Genomic DNA, 10,000 nt, shown 5'->3' with positions numbered 1-10,000 from the left:
GTGGGTTTCTGTGTGGGTCTCTGTGCGTGTGTGTATACAGTATATTGTGTGTATGTTTATCTCTCTGTGTGTGTGTGTGTGTGTGTGTGTGTGTGTGTGTGTGTATCTGTCTGTGTGTGGGTCTCTGTGTGTGTATATATTGTATATATTGTGTGTATATGATACTCTTTATCTCTGTTTCTTGTCAGAACCAGGATGACCAGCGCATCAACAGGTAACATTTCCTTTAGTGGGTGTTTATCTGGGGTAAAACTGGACTCACACACACACACACACACACACACACACACACACACACACACACACACACACACACACACACACACACACACACACACACACACAGACACACACACACACACACACAGACACACACAGACACAAACACACACACACACACACACACACACACACACACACACACACACACACACAGACACACACAGACACACACAGACACACACACACACATACACACACACACACACAGACACAGACACAGACACACACAGAGTGTTTGTGTATCTTCCCGTCTCAATAGCGAGAAGGGTCACTCCACGTGTAAATTTAGCAGAAGAGCGTTGATATTGCTTGTACATACAGTGAGTAGGGATCTGACCCAAAATTTAAAAAGTGATGAGTTTGTTACGTTCAGGTTGAATTATCAGTTGGTACCATTTTAGTTCATCGCTCTCTAAAAATGCTGATTTTAAAAAGCGTTAGATTTATTCTTAGCATTGATGGCACCAAGGGAACCAATCACATGGTTAGCGACTCGTTTTTCAACCACTCCACACATTTCTTGTTAACGAACTATACTTTTGGCAAGTAATTTAGGACATCTACTTTGTGCATGACACAAGTCATTTTTCCAACAATTGTTTACAGACAGATTATTTCACTTATAATTCACTGTATCACAATTCTAGTGGGTCAGAAGTTTACATACACTAAGTTGACTGTGCCTTTAAACAGCCTGGAAAATTCCAGAAAATTATGTCATGGCTTTAGAAACTTCTGATAGGCTAATTGACATCATTTGAGTCATTTGGAGGTGTACCTGTGGATGTATTTCAAGGCCTACCTTCAAACTCAGTGCCTCTTTGCTTGACATCATGGGAAAATCTAAAGAAATCAGCCAAGACCTCAGAAAAAAAGCTGCAGACCTCCACGAGTCTGGATCATCCTTGGGAGCAATTTCCAAACATCTGAAGGTACCACGTTCATCTGTACAAACAATAGTACGCAAGTATAAACACCATGGGACAACGCAGCCGTCATACCACTCAGGAAGGAGACTCTTTCAGTCTCCTAGAGATTAACGTACTTTGGTGCGAAAAGTGCAAATCAATCCCAGAACAACAGCAAAGGACCTTGTGAAGATGCTGGAGGAAACAGGTACAACAGTATCTATATCCACAGTAAAACGTGTGTGCTTGATGGGCTTCCTGGGTTGGGTTGGTCCATTTTTTTTCTTCTCATTTTGTCTGTCATAGTTGAAGTGTACCTATGATGAAAATTACAGGCCTCTCTCATCTTTTTAAGTGGGAGGACTTGCACAATTGGTGGCTGACTAAATACTTTTTTGCCCCACTGTAGCTGTTGTGTTGAGCACTGAAGTCCATAAGCGAATGGAAAAGGTGAATTGACGAGAGCGCGTAGATTAGGTCTGGGCGATGTGGCCAAAATATCACATCACGGTATTTTTTCTTATTTTGGATGGTATGACATGTTTTTTATGTTTTTGCGTGATGTATGCATGTAATGTACCTGGGGACTTCACACTAAAAGTCTCATTTTTGCACATAGTGTCCACAAGATGGCAACAGTGTATCAGAATGACAACCAGATTGACCAGCGATAACTACAACCTTTCTCTTGCATTTCAAAGATGGTGGTAGAAAAAGACTGGTTGTTTTTTTTCTTTGTATTTTCTTCCACCAGATCTATTGTGTTATATTCTCCTACATTCAATTCACATTTCCACAAACTTCAAAGTGTTTCCTTTCAAATGGTATCAAGAATATGAATATCCTTGCGTCAGGGCCTGAGCTACAGGCAGTTAGATTTGGGTATGTCATTTAGACGAAAATTGAAAAAAATATATATTAGTATAATATATTAAATATTAAAATATAATAATAATATAGTAATACTAATAATAATAAATAATACTTTAATAATTATTAATAATAATAATTTAATATAATAATAATATATAATAATAATATGTAATAATATAATAATAATATATAATAATATGATAATAATATAATAATAATAATATAATAATAATAATATAATAATAATGTATAATAATAATGTATAATAATATAATAATAATAATAATATAATAATAATAATATAATAATAATGTATAATAATAATATAATAATAATAATATAATAATAATAATATAATAATAATGTATAATAATATAATAATAATAATAATAATATAATAATAATAATATAATAATAATGTATAATAATATAATAATAATAATAATATAATAATCATATATAATAATATAATAATAATGTATAATAATATAATAATATAATAATCATATATAATAATATAATAATAATAATAATATAATAATCATATATAATAATATAATAATAATAATAATATAATAATCATATATAATAATATACTAATAATGTATAATAATATAATAATATAATAATCATATATAATAATATACTAATAATGTATAATAATATAATAATATAATAATCATATATAATAATATAATAATATAATAATCATATATAATAATATAATAATAATGTATAATAATATAATAATATAATAATCATATATAATAATATAATAATAATAATAATATAATAATCATATATAATAATATAATAATAATATATAACATAAAGTGTTCTGCATTTTTATACATTTCTGCATTTTTTTATTTTACATAATTTCCACACTGCCACGTAGGACTGCAGGATATGGGCAAAAAAGCTAGGCTTTATTTTAAACAATATGTTGAAATTGCGATTTGACTTGTGATATAGATCAAAACACTTGGGTGAACTGTTGGAATCATGGAAATATAATGACTGTTCCAATTCTATAGTTCAAATATAAATAATAGTGGGCACTTTGAATTCAGTTTTGTTTCACATGACAACCAATCAAAATGTCAGGAAGGAGTTATTGTGACACGGTAGGAACCAAAGTGTTGGTCAGTGTTTTCCTAGGGGACCCTATGATCTTTGGCTACATTAAATGTTTTCTTAGCTACTTCAACATCACTAACATATTCATGCTTCTCCTATTCCTCTTTGATTTAGAAGATACTGTTGCACAAACATGCTGATTTAGGACTACACCATCACTAGTATTAGGCAGTATAGCTAGCTAAGTTTGCTCTGACTTATTAGCCTAGCCAACAGAAATTTGCAGTGGTCCAGATGGGAGATGACAAGTGCCCGGATTAGAACTTGTGCCACTTCCTGTGGAAGGTAGGGTTTTACTCTACGGATGTTGTAGAGCATAAACCTGTAGGAGCTGCTTTGATGTTTGCAGAGAACAACAGGGTGTTGTCCAGGGTCACGCCAAGGGTATTTGTACTCTGGGTGGGTGACGTGGAGTTGTCAACCATGATGATGAGGTCTTTACGTGGGCAGGCATTCCCCGGGAGGAAGAGCAGCTCTGTCTTGTGGAGGTTGAGCTAGAGGTGGTGGGCCGATATTCAAACTGACATATCTGCCAGGCACGCCACCTGGGTACCAGAAGGGGGAAAGTAGAAAAGTAGTGAGTTCATCCGCAGGGAGGATGAAATCCAAGAGTGTGCAGTGACTGAGACGCCCAGCCCTGAGAGGGTGGAGAGGAGGATCTGATGGTTCACGGTCAAAAAAGAGGCAAGGAGGTGGGAAAGAGAGAGTTGGAAAGAAAGAAAGAAAGAAAGAAAGAAATGGAAGGCATACGTCAGGAGGTTGAAGTTGTAAAGGTGAGCCATCATCAGTAAATGAGCTTATCAAGGTGTCATTGAGGAACTCTAAGGGCACCTGGTGGGAGATAGATGACAACAATGTTACGCTTGAGTGGACAAGTGACAGTGACAGCCATGGAATTCAAATCAGGAGATGGACAGGTGAGAGAGAGGGAGAAAAGAGAACACCTCCACCTAGGAGACATGAGTAGCCCTGTACCATCACCGTGACGACCAGATGATCTCGGACTATGAGAGAAAATACAGTCAGATGAGGACAGAGCAGCTGGAGTAGCAATGTTCTCTGGAGTCATGGCCAAAATGTCAAGATGAACTTGGCAGTCCCAAACGCTGCCAGAGAATTCCACATGTGTTTTGCGCGCAGGGTACACTAAATTAGAAGGGGTTTGCAACCAAGGGACAGGGAGAGTCTGTAAAGCTCACAGGGAGAGAAGCAAACAAGTATAGAAAACAAACACATAATTGACAAAGCTATAAAACAGCAAAATGAGATAATGTAAATAACTAGGTAAGATACTCAAGTGAGAGACTGGATCCTCTCATAAATCTGCAGAACAACTGGAACCTTCTTTGTTTTTGGTGACGGTCTTCGTTTTGGTGACGGTCTTCGTTTTGGTGACGGTCTTCGTTTTGGTGACGGTCTTTGTTTTGGTGACGGTCTTAGTTTTGGTGACGGTCTTCGTTTTGGTGATGAGACCGCCGCTTACAGCTGCAGCCGAGAAAACAGGGGAGACTGAAGTACTATTACTGATTGCTGATTGGCTTGCGAAGATGAAGAACACACCTCCCGGTAGTAATTGCTGATTGGCTTGCGAAGATGAAGAACACACCTCCCGGTAGTAATTGCTGATTGCCTAGGAGAAGAGAAACCACTCCCCCTCCCATACAGCCGCTGTTTACGAAAAACAACAACACTCACAAATTGAAAAAAAAAATGACCTAGTGACCTCATGGGTGGAATGTTATTCAAATGTTCATAATTTTACAATTAATAAACGTAAATAAAAAAATGCAGCCAAAAAGCTTGTTACATTTCAGTCTTCTGTGATGGATATAAAGTTTAATACTAGATGCAAACTCAACATTTCAACTCTATATATCTGACATGGTACAGTTGTCTTCTTCTTTTTAAGCCCAGAACCATGTGTGTGAGGTGGATACTTCTGTTACAAAGTAGATTTTGTTTAAGACGACCAAGAAACATTCTCTGTGTGAACCTGATTCAGCCCACTGCAGTAAAAGGTCATCAATCCTGAAAGTCAGCAGTTAACACACCAAGCGGTAGCAGAGAAAACAGTCTATGACTTGGGTGACACCGCCTGGTATAGAGGTCCTGGATGGCAAGAAGCTTGGCCCCAGTGATGTACGGGGCAGTACGCACTACCCTCTGTAGTGGCTTACGGTCAGATGCCGAGCAGTTGCCATACCAGGCAGTGATGCAACCGGTCAGGATGCTCTCGATGGTGCAGCTGTATAACCTTTTGAGGATCTGAGGACCCATGCCAAATCTTTTCAGTCTCCTGAGGGGGGAAATGTGTTGTCTTAGTGTGTTTGGACCATGATAGCTTGTTGGTGATTTATTTCCCCCTGGCAGGAGAGTGAGGAGCTTCCTCCTTCTACTCTGATCCACAGCTCACACACACACACACACACAAACACACACACACACACACACACATTGAGTTCTGATTGGCTGTAGCTGTAGTCATCTCAGGGAGAATCCCAGGTAGGCTTGACCTGCGAACCTCCTCTCTAATCCCTCTTCTGGGTGGTAGGGGTTTATCTAGTTCTCTTGGGTGGTAGGGGTTTATCTAGTTGTTCTGGGAGGTTGTGGTTTATGTAGTTGTTCTGGGAGGTAGGGGTTTATCTAGTTGTTTTCCTGGGTGGTAGGGGTTTATCTAGTTGTTCTACTGGGAGGTAGGGGTTTATCTAGTTGTTATCCTGGGTGGTAGGGGTTTATCTAGTTGTTATCCTGGGTGGTAGGGGTTTATATAGTTGTTCTCCTGGGTGGTAGGGGTTTATCTAGTTGTTATCCTGGGTGGTATGGGGTTTATCTAGTTCTCCTGGGTGGTAGGGGTTTATCTAGTTCTCCTGGGTGGTAGGGGTTTATCTAGTTGTTCTCCTGGGTGGTAGGGGTTTAACTAGTTCTCCTGGGTGGTAGGGGTTTATCTAGTTGTCCTGGGTGGTAGGGGTTTATCTAGTTGTCCTGGGTGGTAGGGGTTTATCTAGTTGTTCTCCTGGGTGGTAGGGGTTTATCTAGTTGTTCTCCTGGGTGGTAGGGGTTTATCTAGTTCTCCTGGGTGGTAGGGGTTTATCTAGTTATCCTGGGTGGTAGGGGTGTATCTAATTGTCCTGGGTGGTAGGGGTTTATCTAGTTGTTCTTATTGGTGGTAGGGGTTTATCTAGTTCTCCTGGGTGGTAGGGATTTATCTAGTTGTCCTGGGTGGTAGCGGTTTATCTAGTTATCCTGGGTGGTAGGGGTTTATCTAGTTGTTCTGGGAGGTAGGGGTTATTCTAGTTGTTCTGGGAGGTAGGGGTTTATCTAGTTGTTCTCCTGGGAGGTAGGGGTTTATCTAGTTCTCCTGGGTGGTAGGGGTTTATCTAGTTCTCCTGGGTGGTAGGGGTTTATCTAGTTCTCCTGGGTGGTAGGGGTTTATCTAGTTCTCCTGGGTGGTAGGGGTTTATCTAGTTCTCCTGGGTGGTAGGGATTTATCTAGTTGTTCTGGGTGGTAGGGGTTTATCTAGTTGTTCTCCTGGGAGGTAGGGGTTTATCTAGTTCTCCTGGGTGGTAGGGATTTATCTAGTTGTCCTGGGTGGTAGGTGTTTATCTAGTTCTCCTGGGTGGTAGGGGTTTATCTAGTTGTTCTGGGAGGTAGGGGTTATTCTAGTTGTTCTGGGAGGTAGGGGTTTATCTAGTTGTTCTCCTGGGAGGTAGGGGTTTATTTAGTTATCCTGGGTGGTAGGGGTTTATCTAGTTCTCCTGGGTGGTAGGGGTTTATCTAGTTATCCTGGGTGGTAGGGGTTTATCTAGTTATCCTGGGGGGTAGGGGTTTATCTAGTTCTCCTGTGTGGTAGGGGTTTATCTAGTTCTCCTGGGAGATAGGGGTTTATCTAGTTGTTCTCCTGGGAGGTAGGGGTTTATCTAGTTGTTCTCCTGGGTGGTAGGGGTTTATCTAGTTGTTATCCTGGGTGGTAGGGGTTTATCTAGTTGTTATCCTGGGTGGTAGGGGTTTATCTAGTTGTTATCCTGGGTGGTAGGGGTTTATCTAGTTATCCTGGGTGGTAGGGGTTTATCTAGTTGTTCTCCTGGGAGGTAGGGGTTTATCTAGTTCTCCTGGGTGGTAGGGGTTTATCTAGTTATCCTGGGTGGTAGGGGTTTATCTAGTTCTCCTGGGTGGTAGGATTTATCTAGTTGTTCTGGGTGGTAGGAGTTTATCTAGTTCTCCTGTGTGGTAGGGGTTTATCTAGTTGTCCTGGGTGGTAGGGGTTTATCTAGTTGTCCTGGGTGGTAGGGGTTTATCTAGTTCTCCTGGGAGGTAGGGGTTTATCTAGTTGTCCTGGGTGGTAGGGGTTTATCTAGTTATCCTGGGTGGTAGTGGTTTATCTAGTTCTCCTGGGTGGTAGGATTTATCTAGTTGTTCTGGGTGGTAGGAGTTTATCTAGTTATCCTGTGTGGTAGGGGTTTATCTAGTTGTCCTGGGTGGTAGGGGTTTATCTAGTTGTCCTGGGTGGTAGGGGTTTATCTAGTTCTCCTGGGAGGTAGGGGTTTATCTAGTTGTCCTGGGTGGTAGGGGTTTATCTAGTTGTCCTGGGTGGTAGGGGTTTATCTAGTTCTCCTGGGAGGTAGGGGTTTATCTAGTTCTCCTGGGTGGTAGGAGTTTATCTAGTTATCCTGGGTGGTAGGGGTTTATCTAGTTCTCCTGGGTGGTAGGATTTATCTAGTTGTTCTGGGTGGTAGGAGTTTATCTAGTTATCCTGTGTGGTAGGGGTTTATCTAGTTGTCCTGGGTGGTAGGGGTTTATCTAGTTGTCCTGGGTGGTAGGGGTTTATCTAGTTCTCCTGGGAGGTAGGGGTTTATCTAGTTGTCCTGGGTGGTAGGGGTTTATCTAGTTATCCTGGGTGGTAGGGGTTTATCTAGTTCTCCTGGGTGGTAGGGGTTTATCTAGTTGTTCTCCTGGGTGGTAGGGGTTTATCTAGTTGTTCTCCTGGGTGGTAGGGGTTTATCTAGTTGTTCTCCTGGGTGGTAGGGGTTTATCTAGTTGTTCTCCTGGGTGGTAGGGGTTTATCTAGTTCTCCTGGGTGGTAGGAGTTTATCTAGTTCTCCTGTGTGGTAGGTTTTAACCAGTTATGACAGGGAGAGTTTTTGCGATGTGTCCTTTAGCTGGTAAAGTGTTAATGTATGATTGTGTTATAGTGTCCAGATCAATTCATGGACGCATTGACACAGAGACTCTGATGTTTCAGACCCTGGTCACCCCGGTTGTTTCTCTGCTCCAGACTTTAAGGCTTTAGGTTACGGCTCTGGGTTATTCTGGTGCTCCAAGGGTGTAAAATATCTGTTCTTGGTGTATGTGTGTGTGTGTGTGTGTGTGTGTGTGTGTGTGTGTGTGTGTGTGTGTGTGTGTGTGTGTGTGTGTGTGTGATGTATGCCTCCTCTCTCTCCTCTCCTCTCATCACCCCTCATTTCTCTCCTTTCCTCTCCTCTCATCACCTCCAGTCACCAGTCATGTCAGCATGTTAACTCTTATAAATTAGCAGCTCTGCTCTCAATATCCCCACCGTGAGTCATACCAGATACCCAGACTCAGGGCAGGACAGGACAGGACAGGGCAGGGCAGGACAGGACAGGACAAATCAGGACAGGACAGGGCAGGGCAGGACAGGACAGGCTAAGACAGGGCAGGGCAGGACAGGGCAGGGCAGGGCAGGACAGGGCAGGACAGGCGAGGACAGGACAGGGCAGGCAAGAACAGGACAGGACAGGACAGGGCAGGACAGGACAGGGCAGGCAAGAACAGGACAGGACAGGACAGGGCAGGCGAAGACAGGACAGGACAGGGCAGGCGAGGACAGGACAGGACAGGGCAGGCGAGGGCAGGACAGGACAGGGCAGGGCAGGGCAGGGCAGGCGAGGACAGGACAGGGCAGGGCAGGGCAGGGCAGGACAGGGCAGGGCAGGACAGGGCAGGGCAGGACAGGGCAGGCAAGGACAGGACAGGCGAGGGCAGGACAGGACAGGGCAGGTGAGGACAGGACAGGGCAGGTGAGGACAGGACAGGGCAGGTGAGGACAGGACAGGGCAGGTGAGGACAGGACAGGACAGGGCAGGGCAGGGCAGGGCAGGTGAGGACAGGACAGGACAGGACAGGGCAGGTGAGGACAGGACGGGGCAGGGCAGGGCAGGACAGGACAGGACAGGGCAGGTGAGGACAGGACAGGGCAGGTGAGGACAGGACAGGGCAGGTGAGGACAGGACAGGGCAGGTGAGGACAGGACAGGGCAGGTGAGGACAGGACAGGGCAGGGCAGGGCAGGGCAGGTGAGGACAGGACAGGGTAGGTGAGGACAGGACAGGGCAGGGCAGGGCAGGACAGGACAGGACAGGGCAGGTGAGGACAGGACAGGGCAGGGCAGGGCAGGGCAGGACAGGGCAGGGCAGGGCAGGGCAGGTGAGGACAGGACAGGGCAGGGCAGGACAGGGCAGGGCAGGTGAGGACAGGACAGGGCAGGGCAGGGCAGGACAGGACAGGACAGGACAGGGCAGGTGAGGACAGGACAGGGCAGGGCAGGGCAGGGCAGGGCAGGGCAGGACAGGACAGGGCAGGGCAGGGCAGGGCAGGGCAGGACAGGGCAGGGCAGGGCAGGGCAGGGCAGGACAGGACAGGACAGGACAGGACAGATCAGGACAGGACAGGACAGGACAGATCAGGACAGGACAGGACAGGACAGGACAGGACAGGACAGGGCAGGACAGGACAGGACAGGTCAGGACAGGACAGGGCAGGACAGGACAGGACAGGAC

General features: G+C 44.0%; 1 protein-coding gene across 1 annotated transcript in view; it reads left to right on the top strand.

Moving 5' to 3' along the window:
- The window catches only part of LOC139419795 (uncharacterized), a 9,804-nt gene extending 9,586 nt beyond the window's left edge, over nucleotides 1–218 (top strand). The window contains exons 5-6 of the mRNA XM_071169779.1: nucleotides 41–128; nucleotides 189–218. Of these exons, the coding sequence (XP_071025880.1) occupies nucleotides 41–128; nucleotides 189–218 (118 nt within the window). The remainder of the gene's footprint in view (nucleotides 1–40; nucleotides 129–188) is intronic.
- The last annotated feature ends 9,782 nt before the right edge of the window (nucleotides 219–10,000 follow it).

This window comes from Oncorhynchus clarkii, chromosome 10 (genome assembly GCF_045791955.1).
Source record: "Oncorhynchus clarkii lewisi isolate Uvic-CL-2024 chromosome 10, UVic_Ocla_1.0, whole genome shotgun sequence".
Classification (NCBI taxonomy): domain Eukaryota; kingdom Metazoa; phylum Chordata; class Actinopteri; order Salmoniformes; family Salmonidae; genus Oncorhynchus; species Oncorhynchus clarkii.
The sequence above is the reverse complement of the archived record's forward strand: the minus strand, read 5'-3'. Positions and strand labels throughout refer to the sequence as shown.